This window comes from Chenopodium album, chromosome 9 (assembly GCF_948465745.1).
Source record: "Chenopodium album chromosome 9, dcCheAlbu1.1, whole genome shotgun sequence".
NCBI classification, from domain to species: Eukaryota; Viridiplantae; Streptophyta; class Magnoliopsida; order Caryophyllales; family Amaranthaceae; genus Chenopodium; species Chenopodium album.
Window position 1 is genome coordinate 67,371,035 of NC_137842.1, and position 26,352 is coordinate 67,397,386.

General features: G+C 32.0%; 1 protein-coding gene and 1 long non-coding RNA gene across 2 annotated transcripts; one reads left to right on the forward strand and one right to left on the reverse strand.

The window, feature by feature from the left end:
- LOC145558908 (uncharacterized) lies at positions 1-9,123 on the forward strand. The gene is made up of 4 exons (XR_014092616.1): positions 1-81; positions 1,937-2,044; positions 8,230-8,584; positions 8,692-9,123. It is a non-coding gene; the product is annotated as an uncharacterized LOC145558908 (long non-coding RNA).
- An 8,172-nt stretch (positions 9,124-17,295) lies between these two features.
- LOC145558021 (auxin-induced protein 15A-like) lies at positions 17,296-17,607 on the reverse strand. The gene has a single exon (XM_081619177.1). The coding sequence runs from the start codon at positions 17,605-17,607 to the stop codon at positions 17,296-17,298; it is 312 nt and encodes a 103-aa protein (XP_081475303.1).
- Positions 17,608-26,352: the final 8,745 nt, after the last annotated feature.

Consider the following 26,352-nt stretch of genomic DNA (forward strand, 5'->3'; position numbering starts at 1 on the left):
GTTTAGACCGCCTGTGGGGTGATTAAAGCCAAACTCCTCTTCCGCACTTTTAAGTAGTTCTTGGAATGCTGGTTGGCTCAGGTAAGAAAGTGGCACCACATATCTCTTTTTTTCTTGCTCTCCAACGTAGATAGTGAAATGCCCTTTTGGAACTGCTTGCTGATTGTTGTTATGAAGTGATGGCAATTTCAGTAGCTGTCTGGCATTAGAGATCATAGATTGTAACTTCATTTTGACTTAATGATGGTTTTTATATCTGAGGGAGGTATAAAAGACTAGGATTTTTTGTTCAGCACACCTGATGTTTTTGTTTGATAATTAGAGATGCTTTGCCGTTCCAGTGCTTTTGGAAAGGTAAAGAATATGTGCTTCCTATTTATAGAACTTGGATTTTATTTGTTTATGTTGAAGGACCCACTTCTATTAAGAATTTAAGGATCACATGTTGTCTTTCATCAGCTTATATAGTCATCATTTGTCTCTCATTGCTATCTGTGGGCAAGTCCATTGGTTAGTTTCATAATTATCTGGTTAAAACTATAAGATCTCCTGATGAAACGGTTGAATCCTTTATATCTGGGTCTGGGTGATCTTTTGTTTTGGTGATTGGCTGCTGCAGTTCTGCATTGGAAAATGATGGGTCAGCTCAATAAATCCATGTGAAGTTTGCATTGAGTTTGAACCCCTCGTAAGCTCTTCTTGTTTTCTGGGGTAGCGTTTGTAGATTGAACTCTTTTCTTCTCTCTTATAAACACGTAAAAATTTAGGTACACATATTTTCTATTTGATATGGATACATGTCAAGCACCCTTTACGTTGAGTATATGCAAAATTGCCATAAGTTTTTAGTGCTTTGGTTTGATTTTTGTGTTTGAAACTTGGTCTCTTTGATATGGAAGTTAATGGTGTATTTAGCTAATTTAGCTTATCGTTGGGATATCACTTGTTGACATTCCTTATGTGCTCCTTATTGATATTTTTAGGCTTTGGTGGTGTACCAAAACAATATGTTTTCACTTATTTTCATTTTACTTCAGATTTTTAAAAAGAAAACATCAAATATTGTCGGATTTAGTGGTAAGACTTAAATGTATAATAATGGGGTCACGAGATCAAAATTTGTATGAGGCATATTCTAACTTTATAATCATATGTGGATGGTAAGGAAGAAAACACTTAAAGCGAGAGTGTCACGTGACACATAAACCTGTTTAGGAACAATTTTTAATATTTTATTAATTGGTAATAGATTACAAGTATGTGCCGAGTGGTGATAAGGTTTAACAAATCTTCAAGAGTGGACCAATGAGTCCATTTTCATCCTTCTTTCTACTCACAAGATCCCTTATCTTTTCTCGAAATCTCAAAAGTGTTGTTAGTCATGCTGATAATTCCTCCTTCATTTCACTAAAATGGTAACACTAAATGTTTTAGATATTTCACAGAAAATTGAAACACTTCCCAATTGTGTATATTTAAATCATTTACATTACTAGTTTTTGGCCCATTATATTTCTGTCCTCTCTTCTATGAGATCTTCCATAAATATTCAATATTTAGTTCACTTTACTTTTTATATAGAAGGGTTGGTTTGTCTCTCTTCTCTTATCTAAAATAATGTGTTATATGCTTGCAATTTTAATAAAACGGAAGAAGTATATATGAATCTAACTTCCACTTTGTCTACCATCCCTTTCAAAGTGGTGGGATGTAGGCTTGAAGCTAGAACTTTGAATGACCTTGTGTTTTTACCTAGGCCTTCTTATTTGAGTGCCAACTTATGCTCTAAGTTTGTTGCTTATGCATTTAGGCAACTCATTTTTCTTAATTTGTATAGTGTGAGGTTTTGGTGTCTTAACCTTATGAAGCTTTTATTTGTGTTATTTTCGGAATTAGGTATGTTTGTAGTTACAGCTAAAACATACTTGATGTGCAGTTGAAGAAAAGAAACCTAAAGGACCATCCTGCTAACTACAAGGTATAGGATTCATGAGGAAGTCCTATTGTCTAAATGATTTGCAAATGTCTCCCAAAGGGCAAAAGGGTAATTATAATCAGAACACTTTCCTTTTATGTCCATTTCATAATAATTGCAACACTTTCTTATGTAGAAATTCTCCCTTCGTTTCTTAATTATCGCAACAGTCTGAGTTTTACATATTTATGTGCTTACTTTTGACTTTTGACTATGCTTTTTACCCATATATTAAAAACATATGTTGCCGTGTAAAATATTTTTGAATAAGTCTATATGTATATTTTCATTATGTTAACCTTTTATACTTCTTAATCATATATAATTACAAATATTAATGGTCAAAGTTAAGCATTGGCATGTGTGCTGATCAAAGTGTTGTGATTATTATGAAATGAAGGGAGTGATGAGATTTAGTATGTGCTTAAGAAAAAAAAAAAAAAAGGAAGAGAGAGATAGAAATAAAAATGGGTAGAACATGAGCCATATGTAGGATGGCAAACGGATCAGGTCGGGTCATTTTCGTGTTCGGGTCATTTCGGGTTCGGGTTGAAACCCCCTGACCTGAACCTGATATGTTTAGCATTTCGGGTCGAAGTTCTTGACCCTAACCTGATTTTTTCGGGTTCAGGTCAACTCGAAGTTGACCTTATTTAACCTGAATTTTTTATTTTGGGTAGATTAAAGAAAAATTTATTACCAATAAAAATCTTAAAAACAAAAAGAAATCAATACAAGTTGAATTTCAACTTTAAATCTGTAAATCATAAATAAATTTAAATGTATTAAATCTACAACCAAAACTTCCAATTAAAGGGATTTGAAACTTAAATTTACAACAAAATTTTAACTTCTCAAAATCCTTCACATGCTGGTTTGTTGTTCGTTCTTTCCTGCAAACAATAACAAAAACACATTAATAAATATTCAAGTCATCAATTTAGATTATAAAATACAAAATCAACTTTTAATAATATGTATATTCAATTCCAAAACAAATCAAACCATAAACACTACGGAAAAGTAGTAGAAAGTAGATGCAATTTTCACAATTTAATAAATAGCCATCTTAAAATAAGAAATATCAAATCAAACAAGTAGATCTAGATATTAAAATACAAGCTAAGAACATCTAGATGTAAAAAAATTAATAACTGATGATGAATTTGAATATAAACAGCAAATGACTTCGAAATGAAACAAAAATTAACATGTTAAAAACGAAAAAAAAAAACCCAAAGCATGTAAATAAATTCAAGAGGAAAATTACCTTGAGATGAAGGGGAAGGTTAAAGGAATGATTGTAGGACTGAAGGAAAGGAGTGAAGGAGACACAAGTGAGGCAATGAGAGTAATGAGACAAGGAGAGAGAGAAAAACGGCTGTTTTTCTCTTTTATTAGGTGGATTTTTGGGCTTGGGCTTAAGAGTGATTTCCGGGTTTTTTTTTTTTTTTTTTTTTTTTTTTTTTTTTTTTTTTCGGGTTAGATGGGTCATTTTCGGGTTGAAAATTTCAACCTTAACCTAACCCATTTAATTATCAGGTCGGGTTCGTGTCGACCCATTTAAGTTTTCGGGTCAGAAATCTCAACCCAAACCCGCTATTTTCAGGTCGGGTTCGGGTTGGGTCAGTTTTTGCCAGCCCTAGCCCATATGCTAGATAGATTAAATCATCACATGAAAGAGAGAAAAATATAATTGAGATCTTTTGAGTTTGAGTACCATTGAAAGTCTCTCTAGTAAACATTACATGCATATGTAGTACCGTCATACTAATAAAGTGTTGGCCCACTTGGTAAGTTTCTGATCTTGGGTTCGAATCCTAATAAGTGAGGGTGCTAGGGGGTAGGGATTCTCTTACCCTTCTTACTACTGCCAAGGGCCTAACTCGCAAATAGTGAACTAAAAAGTCCGTGAGGGTTTGAGGTCTAGTTAAGGTCCACATTACCAAAATATATATTTCCTGTGTTCCCCTAATATTGCAATATGGGGGTAATGCACAGATTTTTAGATGAGGAGAGAGATAGAGAGACGTAGAATTAGAGACCCATGTGATGAGAAAATAGAGATAAAGCATGCACAAATAAGGAAATGTTGTAGTATTTATGAAACTTTTTAAAATGTTAATTGTTGCAATATTAGGGGGACAGTGGAAATATATATATATATGTAATACCATTGCAAAACTCAATCGTACTATTTAACTACCTATTAGTTCTACTTTTAACTTTTCAATTAATTACCAAATTGTCATGCTAGACAAGGGATGTGTTTTTTTTCTGAAACCCAAGCCCTTAAAATCTTTTCAAAAAGAAGTAACAACACTACCTCCAATCCCTTGTTGGCAATATTACTTGCTGCCTTTTGCTCCAACCACCATGTCTTTTTCATCCTTCTAACCCCGACCACCACCAAAGAGCGAAAATTCAATTACAGATCCAACAATGCAGTCTTCACATAGCTATCCATGGAATCCTTTTTAGCATTCATTAATTTATATACAAGACTTAAGTGAGATGAATATTGTAGATTTAGGACCAGTCCAACAATTGTATAAAAAAAAAAGGTACAGTACCGATGTATCATGTTAGAATTATGTGACAAAATGCTCAATGAAAACATGTATACTAAGTATGGATTACTAGGTGTCACTCATTGTAAACTCATGTTAGAATTATATGACAAAATGCTCAATAAAAACATGTGTATTAAGTATGGATTACTAGGTGTCACTCATTGTAAACTCATGGATTTGATACCAAAACCGATACTTGATATGGTGTACCAAACGGCTGACTAACATATATTTGATAGGTGTTTATCGCGAAGAATGTAGCTGTACTTTGCTGATTCTCTTGAGAGCATTCTGGTTTAAGAGAGCACGTTTCTTCTTACTTTGTGGGCCCATTTTTTGCATTGATGTTATTTTGCATTGATGTTAATGTGCTGATTTAGTTTGCTATATAAATTTAAGCTTAATTAATAAGTAAAAAGTAGAGAGATTCTGTGAGAATATTTTTACATCAATTTCTCTGACTACAAGATATCGAATCAGTCTCAAAAAAAGTGGAACTGAGTTTTAATATACATGGTTAATCTTGGAACTAAGGCCCAAAAAGTCTTAAAAATAAGAACCTAGAAAAGAGATAAGAAATAAACTATCAGCTCCATGTCGACCTCACTTGATTACTGAGGATGTGGATAAAGGTTTCTTCATCACAAGGAATGGTGAGACCGCCCATTGGATGATTAAAGCCGAACTCTTCTTCGGCACGAGTAAGCAAATCTTGAAATGCCGGATGGCTTAAGCAAGATAAGGGCACTGCATATCGTTTCTTTTCATTGTTATAACCTCCTACATATACTGTGATATGACCTTTTGGGACTCCTTGGTTTTTGCTAAGTAACTTTAGGAGTTGTTTGGTGGAGATAGAAGGCAACCGGAAAACCATAGCTTTTTCGAGATATTTTTTGAGAGAGATGATTCTTTTAATCTGAGAAACAGGGGAGGTTGGGAGGAGTTTTCTTATTTGGAAGCTGTTTTGTTTGGGAAGGTTCAGCTGGTAACAATTGGTATTTATAGTGATGCAGAACTTGAATGATGGAGGTCAAGAACTTTGGTACTTGGAATTTTTTTTTTAATTATTTTGAGGGCTTCAATGATCTGTGAACATGACCCACCTTATCAATTTTCACATGGTTGTGATAACTAGGCTCAACAATTTTTTATTGCCTCTTCACATGTAACCTTGGACCTCATGGTTACCATACTAGAAAAATTGAATAAAAGACTTAATTTCGGCTCTGCAGTCACTAATCAGCAGAAGTGATGCATGGCACTATGGTTTTATTTGCACGGGCAATTTTTTAACTGAAAATTGAGAGTGACCTTAGTCGCAAGTTGGTATGTCTTTTTAGAGTATCTATTATGCACTCGGGTTCACCTAGCTCTAGGTGCACCCCCACATTAAACTACTCACATGCTCAGCACATGAGCATGTGATGTATTCTGTGCGAGAGTGCACCTTATTCCTAGTCTTTGAAGCGACCACAACATAAATTATGTGAGAGGGTGCACCTTAGGTGATTTATTCAATGTCTTTGAAAGCATGCATAATACAAATGTCATATTGCATTTGGAGCTATCTCTAGCTGGATGGTTTTTTCTACCAACATACAGATGAGGTGGTCCTTCCTCGTCTGTTGTAGAGGTTCCTGTTTATAATCTGTTTATTTTTTCAACAAGGAGCCTAAGCGGTTGGGGGGGGGGGGGGGGGGGGGGGTTAGACATAGGGGTGAGAGATGAGGGGCTGCAATCTATTCTTGTTATAGTTGTGACATTATCCTAATCCATTGAAATTAAGGATTTATTAAGATTTTATTGGCATATTTTTTTTCATAGTTAAGTCCCTAATGCTATTCTATGTTATTCATTACTCCATACAAATGAGGATATAATGAGAAATTCTAGCATGACTGATTACTATTAGTCTATTATGAAGTATAGGAAAAGTGATAGTTTTTCAGACTCTTCAAAATAGTATACACATGAGACATAACTTTTTTTGGCCGTGGGAGCATGGAATTATCATATGTGTTGAATTATATTTATGCACATTATTTCTAATTGAGGGCCACTATGATAACTGTGACTCTGATTACAAGTGTGGTAAAAAGCAGTATCAAGAGCAGCAGTTCAAAAGACACCTGAGAATAAACTAGAAAGATGAAGAACATTTGAGGAGATCCTGAGGGCCTCACATTTCTAACAGGATTTTGAATAACTATAGAACTGCTTTCTAAATCTTAATTTTTTTGGCCCTTACATTAAGTCATTTAGTACCAATTCTCTGCATCAAACCCTTATTAGCCTAAAAGGCTAGGATTCTGACACCTGAACTTTAAATGGCATTCATCAATTCTTAAATCTTAACTAATTAAGCTAATTAAAATGGTGCTTGAATTTTGGATTAGTTTAACGTTGAACATGCATTAAATTGAAATTTGCTGATTTTATTTCTTGCTCTTTAATTTGTTAAGTATTGTGCCATGCAGTGAACGGAATATATCTTTCAGTGTATTAATGCATTATCAGCAGTTTTATCGTTTATTTCGAATCTTTCCACATTAATTTTGATGAGCCAACCTGGACATGCATTGATGCATAGCAGCTACTTACCCAATAAATTTTTGCATGTCTGATTTGCTTGGCTGATTTTTAGTATATTATATGCCCTCATTTTCTCTGAATATTGAACTTATCTTAGAATTTCATTAAAAATTGCCCTGATATGGGATATGATGAGATTCACCTTTCCTTTTATAACTGTAACATGGAAAAATACACTTAAGTAAACTTCTTGTGCTGATTTTGTCAGAATAGATGATTTACAGGATCAAGTATGTTGTATTATGTAATTATTATTATTCTATCTTACATGATTATCAATTGGTTAGCTTAGTACCTACGAAGTATTAGCTTTGCATGTGTGAAGAGCCACCAAGATTTGGCTCCATTGTTATTTGTCTCTAGTTTCTAGCTCTCATGTACTTTGGACATTTTAAACAGGACAGAGAAGATATCTAGCTAGATTAAAATTCGAATCGAAACTGTGGGTCCTATATTCTAATTAGACTTGAGAATAATGTATGAGCATATTTTAATAATAGTAGTATTAATAATACATTGATTAGCAAGATCCACATTAATTCAGTTTTAAGGTTGATTGCTCTTTTGCCCTTTTTTTTCTTCTTTTTCTCTCCCACGCCCCCTTTTGGCTTTTCCTCCACTCATTTTGTCAGGTGCAGAGTACAGAACCTTGATTTGGCCTTTTAATTTTTTGCTCCTGATTTAAGTAATTGACTTTGTGTAATATATTCCTTTAGCCGTTAATTGTGGCATTTTTTGGTGTTGTCAAAAAAAAAGAAAGAAAGAAAAATACAAGTAATAAAATTGTGGCATTTTCAATTCCATCAGACTGTCAATGCGTTTGTAGCTTAGATGAGCTTAAAAAATTGTAGCTCTAAAGGAGTTTTAGTTGCTTTTATCTTGACTATTTTGATTTCATATATGATCGACATTTGTTGCTTAACGTTCAAATTAATTAAGTCCTGTTCAAAATACTAATCTTTGCCTTAAAGTGTGATAATTTCACTTCTAACACCTAATATAATCTCAGAATTTTGCATGTTCAATCTTAAAATGATCTTGAAATCTCAATGCTGTCCTAGTTCTGATCTGCTGTAATTTTTACAGGACCCTTGTGTTTTAGGTAGTCGGATAATAAAAGCAGACAACTTAATTGAGGTCTTCAATCCAGGTTAAATGGCTCTAGGTGACAGGTCTGATTTTCTGATTGCGGGAGTTGGTAGTCTTTTCTAGTTTGGTAACTTGTGCCTACTTGCACTCGTGGGCAAGCGAGATCAGCTATGGAATCGGAAGCCAGGTCTGGCGGTTGTCACTCCTGTCAGGGAATTCAAGACCAATAATACACAGTTACACTCGCAAGCACATCAGCTGTAGGATTCGGAACACAACTCCACATCAACAACTGGATACTCAAGCTTTTTCCCTATCATTCTGAGGGATCCATTGTACCTGGAATCTGCTGGTCAGAATTTTAAGTTTATATTAATCATCCAATGATTAATGATAGGTTTCAGTTTTTATGCTCTGTTTTTTTTTTTTAACTACCAATTTTAATTGTGTGCAATGCAGCTGTCTGAAATAGAACTTTGCTTGCTCTGGAGCCGATTGTTACAGAGAGTCAGAGATTATGAAAAAAGCAGAAGATGAAGTTTCTTTGTGAGTGCATACTGAGTATGAATCTATGTTACTTGAATTCGAGTATTGGTTTTATCCGATTTTCAGATTTAGCAAGTTATGTGTCAAATATTGGTACCCATGTTGGAGCTTCAAGAATATGATGCAGGTGCTTGAGGTAATTTGGAGAGTTAAAGTAACAGAGAACAGTATAATGTCACACAGAGAAAAAAGTTCAGGAACAATATTTATATTGCATTGATCTACATTCTATAACTACAGAAATTCAGCCCACTCAACCAAGGTGAGTGTGACATTGTTAGTATCTATATACAAGAGTAATTTGCCTCTCATAATATTATCATGATTAAAAAGACCAAGAAATATGTATTGGTCAAAAGAGATCTATGTCAAAATTGAGGAGATTTAATTAGACTCTATCAATAAATCTTATTGACAGCTGAGGACATGAATAAATGTTTCTTCATTGCAGGGAATGGTGAGACCCCCCATGGGATGGTTGAACCCGAATTCTTCTTCAGCTCGACTTAGAAGATTCTGAAATGCCGGAAGTCTCAGGCATGTCAATGGCACCACATACCGCTTTTTTTCTTCGTTACAATCTCCCACATATATCGCGACATGACCCTTTGGTACGCCTTTTTGGCTTTTGCTATGCAATTTCATGAATTGTTTGGAGGACGAAGAGATCATAGAAGGCAATTGGAAAACCATGATTAATTTTAATATTATTTTTTAAGGAAAAGCGAGTTTCTAAGGCAGGAAAGGGTTTTTAGAATTATACTTGAAAGAAGTTTTGATTTGTTTTGGAAGGTTCAGGAGGTGAAGAAGGGTATTTATAGTAAGATGCAATGAAAATCCAATGATAATTTACAAGCTTTAAATGCTGAGAATTTGATTGTATTATGACCCACATTATCAGCATTCACATGGTTGTGTTAATTTAGCTTGAAGTAGAGCCCTATACTTTAGTAAACCCCACATGTGCCCTTACCAAAAATAAATGGAAAAGTTTGTAGCAAAAAAGAATATTCATAACAGCCTAACAAACCCATGTGAAGCAACAGTATGTATAATATGACCCATTTATAAGGTTTTTGTGACATTACAAATTGATATTATATGCTAATTTATGCAAAGTATTTGACCAAAGTTTGATAAGAATGACCCCATTTAAACATTTTGTGCACTAACCACTTGTTCACTAACCATATCTCAATTCATTTTATTGCGTTGTTTGTTGCTCCCTATATGTTCTTTGAAATAGATTGAATAGCCTAAATAGAGCAATATTATGCTCACCATGCATTAATGTAGAGCATAGTAGTTAAACAAATTGCATCGCCTTGGGCTTTATGTCTACCAAGATAATTAGCTTGTCTAGGTGGAGTGCTTTTAAAAATTTTATACAATGGTATGGAGTAAGAACACATATCGTTAATGTATGTTGTTCATATTGTAAAATGGATGTAAGAATCAAAAGTCACTTATATTTTACTGATAAGATTGCTCCTTTCACCATAATAATCACTTTTTTTTTTTTTTTTTTATTATATATAAAGGTAACAATTACCTTTCAAAAAATACCTCTTGAAAATCACTTATGAATGAACGAAGATTATCAAAATGTGCTTCCTTATTAGAAAGAAAGTGATGTATCTAATTTAAAACTTCTTTAGTTAAAAAGTGATGCATCAAAAAGAAATGTTACACGTTGAAAAGTATAAGACGGGGTAGACACAAGTTGGCTTAGAATAGGATGACTTGATTTTAAAGTCATCTCTATAATTAAATAAATAAGAAATGATACTAATGTCTTCACGACTTTTAATTATTATTGTAGACTTTTTCTTAATAATATTTTGAGCTAAATAGTTGGAGAAAAAAAAAAGTGTTGTTGAGCATTACTGTTTCATGCAATATCGATGAGTTGACTTAGCTATACAAATGCTATTGATGATTTGTATAGTGTACTCACATACGCGTCCAATGCATTATTAAAAGAATCTTTCTGTACTATCAAATTATAATAATCAACCTAATTATATGTAAGTGGAAAATGATTTGTAAAATCTTCAAGTTGATTAATTTAATAAAATTATGGCATACGCCCATCATTCATGATTAATTTGATCATGTTATTCTGAATTGATTGAATAATGTTTATAATGTATGGTCCTATTTCTCTGGATTTGGTGGGGGTGCTTTGTTTTAGTACTGAAAACTATGCAAACATACATATATATTGTGAGATTGTGACTATACGGCTAATAACACCATTTTGTAAGATTTGTAGCAAAGTTATAAAAGACAACATCAAATATTGGCAACTGAATGAATGAATGTTCTAGAGTTTTGATTTTCTTCCCATGTGAAAAGATCTCAAGAGCTTATCCTCCTGCATTTAAAGACTCTTAATTACTAGGGATTTGAGTAACATGACAAATATTTTAGATATTTAGATGGAGTGGAATTTTTTGAAGTGTGCTTACCCTGTTATGCAAAATTATTTATTTATTTTCATTTATTGTAGATCCACGTATCAGATTAAATAAATTATACGGGATAACGTAAGTTGATACTTGTGATTACTTTTTGATGACATATAATTATTATGGAATGATACTAATGTAAAATTTAATGTTGCCCTAATAATTTAGAAATACAACATTAAAGCTTATTTTGGCAAATTTCTTCCATTTGTTTGTTATAATCTTCATACGGAGTATAAGATTGTTTGTGTTTTACATAATGGAGTTAACCAGTAATACTTCCAAAATACGAGTAAATAGAATGTAAATAGTATCACAAATGGCTTTTGTTTTCTTCTTGATTATTGTACAATGTGACATTGATATAAGGTGAACGATTAACCCAAACCACCTAATTCACTAAGAGGTTGCTAGTCATTAGCTACAAGAAAAGAAAAAAAAAAATTGATACCCTTAATTCTATTCATGTTGTTTGGTTGGACATTGCACCCACCCTAGATAGGTGCTTCCCTCAAACCCTTAAAACTCCTCTACAACCCCGCTACCACAACCACCATCGGTACCACTACTACAATCACCATACATCCGACCACCATCATCACTCAGCGCCAACACGATCTCAACCACCATCCAAACCAACGGTATATCATTACCACTAATCACTACTCAAATCCACCATTATCCTAACCACTATTATTATCATCATATTACAAAGTCCTAAATGACAACACTACATTACTACGTACTAATTGTCACACCAGATAATGATATAATCAGCCTTGGATCCACATGGTCCTATAATGCCAATTAATTACAAATTTGCAATATTTCATGCTGACATAATGGATAATTAATAATGTTATGCTTGATTAATCACGTGATCCCATATGCAGGAAGTGATCACCTCATAATTAATCAACTCTTTGACTATATAGCCTTTCAATGTGTATGCTTGATTTTAGCATTTGACCAACTTTACTACTTTTGTATGAACTATATATGATTTATACGGTGTACTACTTGAAACATATCCATATTTTTTTAAGTCAACTGGCTTAAACTTTACTTTTAATTGATTTTTTTTAGTGAGGTGCAATGTAATCAACATTTTCTATTTTAGCACGTACACACTGTACGTAATTAATAATAACGTTGTCATTATTTGTACTAGTAGTTATTTAATTTGCATGTATGCATGCACTGTTATATGGTGAGAATTATCTTTAATTAGTTTGAACAAATAATATTTTGATAGTTTTAGCAATGTAGTTGCAAAATTAATATGGTGTTGATTACCAAAAGCAATTGCGATTTTCATTTTGATTTTTTAATTTACTTTGTAGCTGGTTTCAATATATATCCGTGATTTTCATTCTTGAATCTTACATTTTCTTATCGTGTATTTGAAGAGATTAATAAACAGTGATGAGTTATGCTACATCTTTAGTAAGTCTATCTATCAGTCTATGTATAAGAAGTAGAAATCATTAAAATTGAATCAAATAAAATAATTCCGATCAATCATAACCTTTAACAAAAAAGAATAGTAATCATGTAGGTGTATTATATATAACCAAAATAGTTTTTGAAAGAATGTATGTGCTTGCATGGTAAGCGATGTTATCTAATCACGCATGCATTATTCAATTGAGATACAAGGTTGAGGTAGAAAATCTCAGAGCAAGGCAAAATTATGCCATCTTTTCCATGATCATAACCAAAAACTTCGGCAGCATTTCTCAATAGTTCTTGAAATAGAGGGTTCTTCAAGTAAGAAATCGGAACCACGAAACGCTTCTTTTCTTCTTCATCGTCGCCTACATAGATTACAAAGTGCCCTCTAGGTACTCGTAGTATGGCTAATTTTTGTTTCGAAAAACGTTGTTTTATCGAAAATATAAGCTGCCTTACTTGCTTAGTATGAAAAATTTCTTTGATTTGGATTGCCATATCAATCTTAGAAGAGTTGATATGATCAAGTATATATGTTAAGAAACTATATGAAGTTAAGCTAAGAGAGTTATACTTGAATTGATTGATTTTGTTAATAGGTTTGAATTGTGTGTATATATATACATCATAAGAAAAGAAGTCAAATTAATTTGTTAAGAGACAAGAGTTAAGATGAAAATAGGGTAATATAATTAATAATGTGCAAATTGAGAAAGATTTTATCTCAATAGCAACTTGAGCATAGTAATAGAATTCTATATAAAAACTTTATATTATGTAAATTAATATATTTGAAAACTTTGCAATATTTTTTATGTTGTTTGGATTATGAACAAATCCAAGGATTTCAGGTACATATCACATGGAACTATCAATTATATGTGGCAAGTATGTGTGCCATTTGGATTCGTTATATGTTGAGAAATTTATTAGACAAAATTGCAAATTGTCCACCGTTTCCTGCGTATAATATAAGCAATAGACGCCATTTATGTGCATGATCAAAATATTCAAAAAGTTTTGTACTCATCATATCTGAGATGTGAATTATTCTAATTCAATTTATTTGCGTTTTGTTTAATTTCTTAGTAATTATTTTCAGATAAGTACTATATTTGGACTTTGAAGTATGTATTCAATATTTAATTATATTATGTCTATATGATAGAGTTATATTCTTTTTTTTTTTTTTTTTTTTTTCGGTGAAGGAGAGCTGAGGGCAAACACCCCCCCCCCAAAAAAAAAAAACAACAAAATAAAATAAAGAAACAACAAAAGCAAAAGAAAAAACAAACTAACATAAGAAAACTAGCTAAATGATCCCGCCGGCACCATTCTAGTCTACATCACTCCACTCAGGTCCTCCAATAAAACAACTTGAATATCCTTTGGGATCGCCTTAATATTTAATTATTTATGCTATATGATAAGAGTTATATTCTGTTTTATTTTTTCCATTTTGTAAGTATTGTACATGGCAGACATAACTAACAACTTGCTAGCTATATCAATTTTCTTTTTCTTTTTTTTTTTTTTTTTTTTTTGACAAGAAACTATATCAAAGTTTATTTGTCAATCTATTCCAAATTTCATACATCACATAATAATTTTGTTTACCAAGACCTGCATTATTTTGACTTTATGTAACACACTTATCGTTCATGTTAGCTTTAGAGAGACTTAATTAACCTTTCTAATTTAATTTATATGGAGTATAAGGTAATGATGCTGGCGAATAAACTTGATTTAACTTTATTTTGTTGTTCAAAATAATACTCAATAATCATGACTTTTAATCTGTTACAAAGACACTATGACGTTTGTTGAAACCCATTGTAACCCACTTATGAGTGTCCCACATTGGAGAAAGAGGAGAGATGGTTTAACTTTATAAGGTAGAGGAGTACCTCCTACTATTGCCAATTGGTTTTAGTGTGGAAGCTCCAAAACCTTGCATTTTATGCATTTTAGTTTGGCAAACTTTATTGCATGTTTTCTGGTTGAGCTAGGTTTGGAGCAAAAGGATTGTATGAAAGTAAGAACCATTATCTTTAGCATTACTTTATTTAGCTGTTTTCTTTAGTACTATTCCGTGCTATTTGCTAGTACATCAATGATTCTAAACAACTTTGCAAGTTTGCATGCCACAACAAGTTGAGCAGAAGCCGAAAGAAAAGGAGAAAATACAAGTTTATATTCGCGATAAACAAAATTGTTTATCTAGTGGCCCGATAAATCAACAAAATATTCCTGTCAGTATGTCATTTTCGTATAAAATAAATTATTGGTGAGGCAAGTCTCACGCAATACCTTCTCTTCAAATAAAATAAGCTTCTCTTTATCGTCTTGGAGTTGGAGCCTTATTAAACTATTCTCAAACACATTATATTATGTTCCACAAAGTTTTTCCCTCTTACTGTTGATTATATTCCATAAAGGTTTTTTTTTTTTTTTCCTATTCTACTCAATTCTTATTTAGGCAAAGAAAATATGTCCATTTATCCTTAGTTAGTTGGTCCATCCCATCCTTAGGATTCACTTCTCGCACTTATTAATTTCCAAATATGATCTATCTATTATGCAAAAAGGAACAACCAAATCAACCAATGATCTCACTTTAATTTTCTCACTTTTCCAGATAGTATTTGTAGTACGTGGAGATAAAGTTAGAGGGGATCCGATATTGGCGATATGGATATGGAATTGAGTTTATTTTAGTCTATGATTGATTATGGTCTTATAGACACGTACTTCTACTAATAGATACTTGTATGATGAATCACTTAGCTAGCTAGTTTGGTATAATAAATCGAGATTGATACGGTTTTTCTAACTGATTTATCTAACTGGTGCCCATGGATACATGTTAAGTTATTACAATAATATCTTGTGTGTTAAGCGTTATTAAAAATCAATTTTTATGTTGATTTTCAATTTGAACGGAATATGTTTACATACATATGTAGTAATAGTAGTAGTATCTATATATATATGCATACCGGCCAATTGTGTAACTCTCTTAAATCTTTGGAAGAGTACAAGTTTAGTCCAATTATTATCTATGAAACCTATCAACCAATTTTACCCATATTCATCTCTTAAATCACATGCCAATGTACTCATCTTCAGATAAGATCAAAAACTACATAAGATGTTATCAATATATATAGTTATAATTTACTGAAAAATTGAAGCATAGAAGTTTCACTATTTTGTGTATGTGTTTATATATGCCCATACTATTGCATGATGAGTTGCTTTTTCCCAGCTTATAATAGAAGTGTTGGTGCCCATACTATTACAGTTATATAAATGGATATATATGATTAATCAAACACCAAATCCTACCAAGTGTTTCTTGCTTTTGTTGGTGCAATAAGGGAAGCTAATTACTACATTCTTGTTGTTTGCTCGGCCTTTGCGCGAGGCAATATATATCATGCCGACTTTCAAATTTCATTTCTTAAATGAGAAAAGAAAAACTACATCTGTCCAAATTTAATAGTCATGTAACATTTTGATAGTGTAATTTGAATTATTCATGTGATAACTAATTAAATTCAATCCGATGGTCCATCATTTGAAATGTAAAGTACAATCATTCGCATATAATACCAATAGTAGATATTTCAATCTCCAACATGACTAGTATTAAATAATTTAGATAATGTATCTTTTTTCTGGCGGAGATCGATTTTCACATTCAATTTGATGTGTATATACTACTACGTACAAAGTATTAATAAGGATTTGGCATATCTTTATATCATTTTCTCAAGTTATGAACATTTTGTAAGCGAAGAGACAATGTAACACTAAAAGATGGGCAGAAAAGACGCCTTACACGAAGGAGAAACAAATTTATGACCCAATTATACCAAACAAAGTATAAGCAAAAGAACATAACATTGTAATCAAGAAAGAGACATAAAATACGTACGCCAATTTAGCCATTCCTCATTCGAAAAGATATTTTTCAAAACATAACGAAAATAACATCGATAATATGAAAGAGACACAAATATAAGTAGGGCATATATGAAGGCTAGCCAAATGTTTGTAGTAGCTAGCAATTTGAATTTGAAGATATTTTTTTTTTCAAAATGTTAGAGACAAAAAGGTTAGAGAAAATGGAGGGTAGCTAAGTTCCTCCATGTGAGAGATACAGTATCATAAAGTTTAATGTTTAGATGAAGACATAAAAGTGTATAGTAGATTAAATCACCAAGTTTATTATTGGTAGAAAAAGTTGTAATATTATCCAAGTTTGTATGTTAAAGATAAGGAAATAAAAAAAATCGTTAAGCTTAAGCTTATGGTTGAAACCCAGAATCGATTTTATATATTCTATCATGAAAAATGAGATAATTTATGCATATATAATTCACAGTGTCTTGAAGATCACATAATTTAATTAGTCAATCAAAAATTTGAAAAATAAACAATTTTGACGGTGATCTTAATCATGAAGGTATACATGGTCGATCATTCCAACCCATGGACAAACATGATGAACAATTAAAAGCTAGCTAAGATGGCTAATTAATAATAATCTACTACTACGTACGAAGTAATATAACTAGTTAACAATTTCTTACGACGAACACCTAATGAGAGATATGAGACTCGAAAAATAGTCTTCGCTACAAGGGATTGTAAGACCACCCATGGGATGATCATACCCAAACTCTTCCTCCACCACATGAAGTACATTTTGAAACAAAGGGTGGTTCAAGTAAGAAATTGGGATGACTTGCCTCTTCTTGTAAGTCTCTCCTACGTAAACTACGACATGCCCCTTTGGTACATCCGCGTTTGAGCTTGAAGGTGATCGCGTCTTCTTGTTAGATAGAGTTCTTTGAAGAATTCTCTTTGCTTGCATTTTCTCCATCAATTGAATACCCATGATAATATTGGTTTTGGTTGTTCTTAGCTTCACTCTCTTAAAATTTTTAGTGGTATTTTTTTTTTTTTTATGTATGTATGTAGTATTTGAGTTGAGTGTGTTTGATGAAATGATAAGTTGAGCATGAAAGGGTTATATAGTGTTTGTAATATTACCGTGGGGTGTAAATGTAATTACACTATGATTTGCGGATCACACCCACGGTTTGTTAGTTGTATATATTGAGCATTTAGTAGACAAGGAGGCCCATTCTTTTAAATGATTACCCAATTTGCCTTAGGAAAATGTCCAAGGCAATGCATATAGACTTGATATGTTAAGTTCTCCCAAATATAAATTTTAAAATAAAAAAGGGATTAATTAAATTCATTTTTATAATATGAACTTAGTTAGAGTGTATAATATATAGGTTGGTGTAGTAGTCTAGTACATAGTTTGTTGTATAAGTACAACTCCGATCCCTTCGTTCCACTAAAGTTCTCTTATGTATGAAAATAATTATTGATTTATATTAGTCTTATTAAAACTAATTTGCCTAGTTTGTTTAATGGTATACATAATTAATACTTTTACGATCTGTATGCAATTACTAATAGATTAAAAAAAAACTGTATATTTTAAATGGGGTAACAATCTTAGTGGGACGAAAGAAATAATTATCTGTGTGGTTGTGTTTGAACCTAATTATTATTCATTCTAGTTGTTGGAAGTGGCCCCGTATTTTCCAATAGGAATTGTCGACTTGACCACAAAACTAGAATGAAGCTTTTGGACCAATTTTGCTTTTTTGACATCAATAAAGAGGGAGACAAGGACATATCACATGCTAATACGTGGGTTATATTTTTGTTGCTAACTAAGAAGAAAAAAAATAAAAACCAATATATATATATATATATATATATATATATATATATATATATATATATATATATATATATATATATATATATATATCTAAGTGTATACTATATTTTGTATGTAAGATAAGTGGATATACCAACTATTAGTTAAATAAATTGAAGTGGCTAGAAGCTAGCAATGTATCATGCTCAGGTTTGGACGTACAATGTAGTGGATTAGAAGTATACACCTACATTTGCATGTGTGTTTTGTGGGGGAGAGTCGTGGATATGTTCGAAAGAGTCAAATTTTAGGTGGTGTGCATTAAAAATTATAGAGAAATGGTTATGGAAGCTATACGGGCCGGGTATAGTTGTTACGTCTTACTTACGATGGGTGGAAAAATAAAAATTTTATGTGGTTCATTAATAATATGTTAGCTACATTCATGTGAAATAAACGTTTTTAAAAAGTTACGAGCAGAGTTACAGTAAAAACTACAAAGTACTGATATAATAAATAGGTTTATTTTACCCTTATTGAGTTTATAATTATGTACTGTTGGGTCACAAGATATTTCAGATTCAAGGCATTCGGCATTCCAACAATACCATCAAATATAAATAATAATGGTGAGGAGGAGGTAGGGATAAAATTTATAGTGGCTTCATATTATGTTGTATATATAGGAACAAGGTAAACAAACTAAGGGATGAAAAAGTTAATGTGTTGTCGAACTTGGAAACCTCGAAAGAGTTGACAGATTAAACAATCTCAACTAAGTTGTGGTAATATTTTGGAAAGGTATATGTAGTGAGATCGTGTTATTTAATTCACATACATATGGGCTACATGTAACATGTTACATGTTTACTATATTACCTTGAGCGATTGTGGTGATGTGTGACTTGTGGTGGTTAATTAGTGATATACGAAGTATTTGATAGTCATGACCTCTTAAGGCGATTGTTGGTACTATAATGAGGTGGTGAATTATCATTACTTGATGCATGGTTGTAATAAACTCATATATCTATGAGTGGACTTATAGGATTTTCCTCGCAAATATAGATGGATAAGAGCCCACTTCTAATGTGGGAATCTTTGAAAAAAATACTCGAGCATAAAAAGTCAAGTTCTTAATTCAATCCAACACAATAAATATTTTATAAGATTTTCACTTACTTATTATTGCTTATTATGATTTTTGCCAACAACAAGCAATACTAATTGACATATTATTCTATTATTAGTAGCGTTAATCTCTAACAAATTATAATATGAGTAGACTTTACATCAACTTAATTGCATTGCTTTCAAAATTATTTAATTTAATTTGATGGCCATAAGAAAAGCTAATATGGGGCCGAATTACTACCATTAAAATTGACTTATCAAATGCAATTTTGCCCACAAATGCATGCACATTTGACAAATGACAAGACCACTAAAACATGATGTAGAATCTAATTTAATCATTATTATTAGATCAGAAAATGACTTCTCTTTAGTTCTAATCAACATTGTATGCCACTTCCAAAAGGTTTGACCTACTTGAGTTATACCTTTCAAATTAGGCTTTTTAGGGTTACCTTTCAATACTTCTAAGTTTAACTTCAAAGTAGTATAGTCTTTATCCTTGTGATCAATCACTTGGATATTTTGAACTTAAATAAAAAAAATAACAATAATAATAATATTAATAAATAAATAAATAAAATATCATTTCATGTTATATGTATGATATTGGTGCTTCTGTATTGTATTATGTTATACTTGTGAATTTATGATAGTATAGTCTTTATTCTTGTGATCTCTGTATTGTAATCATTCTATTACTTTTTTTAGAAAAATAAAAAAATAAAAATAATCATTCACATGTGAAACCATGTCAATTTTTTATGTACCTTGACATGAAATTGTACATGGTTACGTTGACATGGTTACTTTCTAAGGCCTCAAAGTTATTTTTTTTTTTTTTTTTTTTTTTTTTTTGAAACAAGCCTCAAAGTTACTTTACATTATCATAAGATCGTAAAAACACGTAGGAAAATAATTAATTACAAGTATGAAGTATAAAAAACGCAAATCAAAGAGAAATGATAGCATGCACTTCCTTTTGATTGAAGGGGACTAGCTAGAGAAGTAGGAGTAACAAGTAAGTCTTCGGTGATATTGATAAATGGTGAGACCACGCAACATATGTAGTGATAGTAAATTTGTGAGACTGAAAATAAAACTTGCAAACTATTCCTAGGTCGATGTCTGTGAACGGAACATGCGGCGGTGCACATTGTTTCAATTCACACGGCTTCTGTTACTTGGCGGAAGCAGAAAAATTCGTATATTAAATGATCTCGGCCTCAAACTCATAGAGTTGTATCCTACGAGTTCAAAACTAGTTCTGATAATAGACCAATAATAAAGGTCCAATACTCGAGCTAATGATACTAAATCGTCTAGATGAATACTCGAGCTCAAATTTTGGATTAGGCTTAAGTTGGGCAAGATTTTATGACATATATTTGGTTCTGAGTTTAAGTTGGGCAAGGTTTTATGACAGGTTCAATGATATATTTGGGTTAGAGTTTAAGTTAGATAAGGTTTTGACAAGACAAAAATTATGTCATTAAAAGCCTTACATAAAGGACGGGCTTTGACTCCGTCATTAATATAGGGAAAACTTTTGTATACACCCGGTTTTCAGTAATTTACTGTACATCGGGTACACTTTTGTCAGATTTAGTGTCATTTTTGTCAAATTTAGTGTCACTTTTGTCAAATTTATCAATGAAGCATAAATAACTCATATATATCAGGGTAAAGTTTTATGCGTTTTAGTGTAACTTTTGCATATTTTATTGTCGCTTTATAACGGATGTTCTCCGTTTTATTTAAAAGTTTGTGTTAATATAGATTGTCGTTATTGGGCCTATATAAGAAGCCGGTCACAATTGGATTAGGTTTCGGTCCCTTGAGGACTATCATCAACAAAGTGGATACGTACCATGCATTAAAATAAATCTATCATGTAATGCAACACTATGCTATTTTCTGAGTTGCCACCAGCCAACACGAGCTCCAAGTTCAAAGGATACGATATGCAACTTTCAAGTGAACTATTAAGGAGGCGGAATGTCACGTCGCTTATATAATCATCCTAATAATAAGCACCTTAATTTGCTGTTGTATTTGGACAAAAGGGCATGTTCCAAATCTAGGAATGACACTGCTCAATTTTATCTTATAAATGATGGGTTTGTTGAATTGTTGTATTAAATAATTTCCCTGTGTTTTTTAAAACTTAGGACGCAATTTGTCTGCTTACCTTCTTTGATAATTTTTTATATAATGTGCCTAGCTACAGGCTGAGGTATATGTTATTAGAATAGATATACATTGTATAGTTTCCTTATTGTATTAGGGTTATGTTTGACCCTACTTTGTGTAACCTATATACTTCTTCCCTTTTTTTTATATATAGTTGTAACAGTTTGATTTTTACACTATTCATTATATTTGTTTCACTTTAACTAGCTTTGACGCCATTGACGGCTTGCACTTAAGTAAAAATATAGTCATATGGAATTGTGTTAGATTCGTCTCGATTCTACTATTTTAATATCAAATGTTTATAACTTTTACATATTGGTAATTAAACATATTAACGATTGAAAACATGCATCGACAAATGTGAAAAAAGAAGTGTATGCAAGTATATATAGATCAAGGCCGGTTTAATTGTCGTTTGCTCCCAATATGTCTCTCATTATATTTTGCCTAATCTTAACATGCATGATGTAACAATAATATAAGGCTTTTTTCAAAGAGTAGCTTCAAGCATTAATTTGTACATAGATCAAAGACGTAAAACAAATATCTGTCACTTAAATAAGCTTTAAATACTAAGTTCAAAGGATGCCAAATGACATTTTCAAGGGAACTATTGAAGAACTAAAATGTCACTATTAACCATCATCACATAATTAAGTAGTACCGTAATTGGCAAACAGATATGTTCAAAGGTTGAGAGAAAGACAGCTCAATTTCATAATTAAAATGGGACCTTCATTTATATTGTGGTTCTGCGTAAACCTCGGATGATGCTATAGCCAAGCATTCGGCGAATTCGGTTCCATGGATATACAACTTGGTATGAGAGGTGAAAGTGTAGTGTGAACTGTGAAGTGTCTAGTGTTCAATGCATATATAGGAAGATCATAAGCGTGTTAGTGGTCCTGTTTATTGAAGTTGCCCTAAGATTAAGAGGCTAAGAATCGTCGAATGCAACGCTAAAAATATTGTCTTTTAGGAAAAATGAAAACATTATGTTATTCAACGCTAAGGATATTGTCGGATATATGGTCCTAGGGTTAAAAAAAGTTATTTTCTCAAGGGTATGTAAAATCCCATGTTGACTTATTAGAATTAAATATTCCTCTATCATATTATCCTTAATGGTTAAATTACTTCCTTTGTAGTGACACAGTTAACGAGTTTTAAATTTATGTAAGTGAAAAAAAAAAAAAAAATGAGTGAATGTTAAACCTATTTTCAGAAAATAAAAAATAATGTAATAGCCGCCTCCCTCTTCTCTCTTTTCTCTCTTCTCTCTCCTCTCTTTAGGGTTTCAATTTTATTGGTCGTTTAGGCCGGAAATAGTCTAATTTCTTCGGAAATTAGACTATATCCGACCCTTTTCTTCAATTTAATTTGCTTTTTTGTTATTTGATTTGTTTTGCTTTGTTTTGTTCTCTCCTTTTGTGAGAGTCTGTCCCAATTTTTTTGGGTATTTCCCAATTTATTGGGATTTTGATTCTCATCTATGGATGAGAATTTTATTTTTAGGGTTTTAATAATAATTGAGAAGGTGATTTGGATTCATATGGGTTTAGGGTTCGTCATCAACTCTACGATCAAAACATCAGCGCAGATTGCGAAGATCTCTACTTGGAAAGATGCAAAGACATCGAAAATCACTACTCGCGTCAAGTTTGAAGCGGTGGAGTGTGAGCTATGCCCGATATGCAAAATAGTTATGTTTTTTTATTGAAATAGTTATGTTATTTTCTCTAGATCTGTGGTTTACAAATCTTTATTATTGTTGTAGATGCCGTATGGCTATTTATTAATGATAATATTCTTCTTCTTGTCAAAAAAAAAAAAATGTAGAAAATTTTGACAACTTAACATGAAAATAAGTCTGGTAAAATGAAAATAAGAGAAAACATTTTATCATTTATAATCCTTTGGTGCCTCATCCCTTCATATTTATATTTCTTCTTTATTTGGTTTCTTTAAATTTTGGTTTTCATCCATAATATTTTGATCAAAATGGATGTATAACTTAGCACAACTTTTGGTCAATCTATTATAGTTTCTATTCTATTACATACTAGTAACTTAGTAGGTATAATTTATTAATATCACAATTTTAATAATTTTTACGTGTTTTTTTGGTGTTTAGAAAGCCACAAGGACAGGTGATGAGAATCGATCCAGTATCACCTGGTATCAGGAGGGGAGCTCTAATCACTTGAGTTATCCCTCACTCTCATTATAATTTTTACGTGAATGAAATGAAAATATATTCGTTTTAAAATACGTTTGGACACTGTAAAAAGTAAAACGGGATAAAAATATAGGGATATTACATTCACCATGTTTTCCACTATTCCAGTGACACTAGTAAGTTTTTACATAGAAATATATAATAATAATAATTAAAAATAAATAAAATATTGACCTTAATCCTTATGTTAAGTCACGAAAGGTGGTTGACTTGGAATTGCGTATTTGAGCCTTGACTTAGACAGTTAGACTTGTTAAGTTACTGTGGGCTTAATAGATAGGGCTAATGGGCCATCACATTCCCTTTAGTCATGGACTCATGGCATGTTGTCAAAAAATTCGATCCAGCCCATATTTCTGGCCCAAATAATTTAACCCTTGCTGAATGCTGATCTTCCATAAAAAAATTTTAATGTCCATTAGAATCGATACGGACGATTTCTGCATGGTCACGCCCTAAACCGTAACACGTGGCAAATTAGCAAAATCCTTGTGGTTTTGCGAGTAAGGGACTATGGTCTAAATGAGAATATATATGGTTGTCTAGCCCAAATTATTAATGCCCAGTAATTTGTCTACCTTACAATTGGACTAGACTCTTTTCTTTCTTTTTTTTTTTTACTTGATTGGACTCTTTTAGGAGAGCTCCCAATGTGGTTAAAAGATAGATGTGAATCAAGTCAAGGTTGACTGTTGACGGTCAAGTAAAAAATGGTGAGGATAACAAATACTCCGTAAATTAAGTGACTTATTAATTGATTAAAGTTTTAAAGGTGGTAGTATATGTGTTATTTCTTAAATTAAGTGATTAAGTAATAGCCTAATAACTCATTTTATAATTGACTTAATCACTTGACCTTAGTCTTCAGTTGCGCTACCAAATCTGGAAAAAAAACGTATGAAATGGAAGTTTTTCTATGTCAATTATAAAACTTCATATAGCATTGGTTTTGCAAACTTCTTAAAATTAAAAAAGAGAAACTTTTGTATCTTCCTTGTAAAGATATTCATTCCATGGTATATACAAAGGATATACACAAATTTTTGTATGTGGCTGGCCACACCGTGTGGCCAGCCACAATTAACCCCTGAAAAATACAAGTAACCCTGACAAAACCAATAACCCCGTTATGCGAGTGAACAGTAACCCCGTTATGCGCGCGTCAGAATCCGTTATTTTTACTGACTTAGCAGCAGACCACACGGTGTGGTCTGCTGCACCAAAAAAGCTCTGACATATTGGTGGGCGATATAAATTGTATATTTCAAACAACGTGCTAAAAACTCCATAGACTTAATGTAAAAGAAGCCCACAAACCAGTTGTAGCAGTTAGGAAGGGTATGTAAGTATGTAATTAGTCGGCTTTGCTTTCTTGATTATCAAATCAAAAAAAAAAAAAACTACTTAAAGAAGTAAGATGATAAAAGTTTGTAACAGAGTACCATCAGGTACACGGCTACACTATGGTTAATACGAGACCAATGTACATCCCATCTAGAAGTTCAGTTACTTGGATTATTGAACATCAAATGACAACAACACAATATTTATGTCGGTATATTATTAATCCAATAAATAAATAAATATTGGTGGACGATAGACTGAACTTTCAATGTCATAATCAAGCTGTGGTCCTGACTAGAGATGAAACCTGTGAGGGTGAATGTGTGCTCTCTGCACAAGTGCACAGCATACTTAGATGCAAACAATTGATGTCAAAAGAGGAATGACAGGTAGAGGTCGGTCATATGAATAGAGAAGGCAATCGAGCAGTGGATTGGCTCGCGAATCAAAGATTGATCCAAAGCTACAAAATTGAGTTGGTTCAATTCAAAGTCCCTCTTAGCTCTTGATCGCATTATGCATGATGACATTGTAGGAGGGGCGAAACCAGAATTTTTAGGTCATGGGACCGAACTGTTAATAGATAATTGAAAAAATTAAATTGTACTAATATTTTATTGTTACTTAAAAAAAAAGAGTTAAATTTTACTTTCATAATAGCAAAATCATCAATAAAGATTCATCACTAATATTTACCGCAATCTCTTATTAACTTTCTATATAAAAAAATAAAAATAAAAATAAAAAAATCTAGTGTTTTTGATTTTACGATATTAATACAAAAACAATAATTATCAAATTAACTAGCATATAACCCTAAAAGTTTGATATTTCATATTAAAGGTAAGCAATTAGCCTAAATTGTCACTCAATTGACAAAAAATTAGCCAAATTTATTAAATAATATAAATATATTAATCTTTATTTGAAAAAAACCCATGCCCAAGTTGAATAAACAAATTCGATCCCAACTCCCTCATTAAATA

Coding starts and splice junctions, on each gene's coding strand:
- LOC145558021 (XM_081619177.1), bottom strand. CDS start 17,607: ATGGGTATTCAATTGATGGAGAAAATGCAAGCAAAGAGAATTCTTCAA.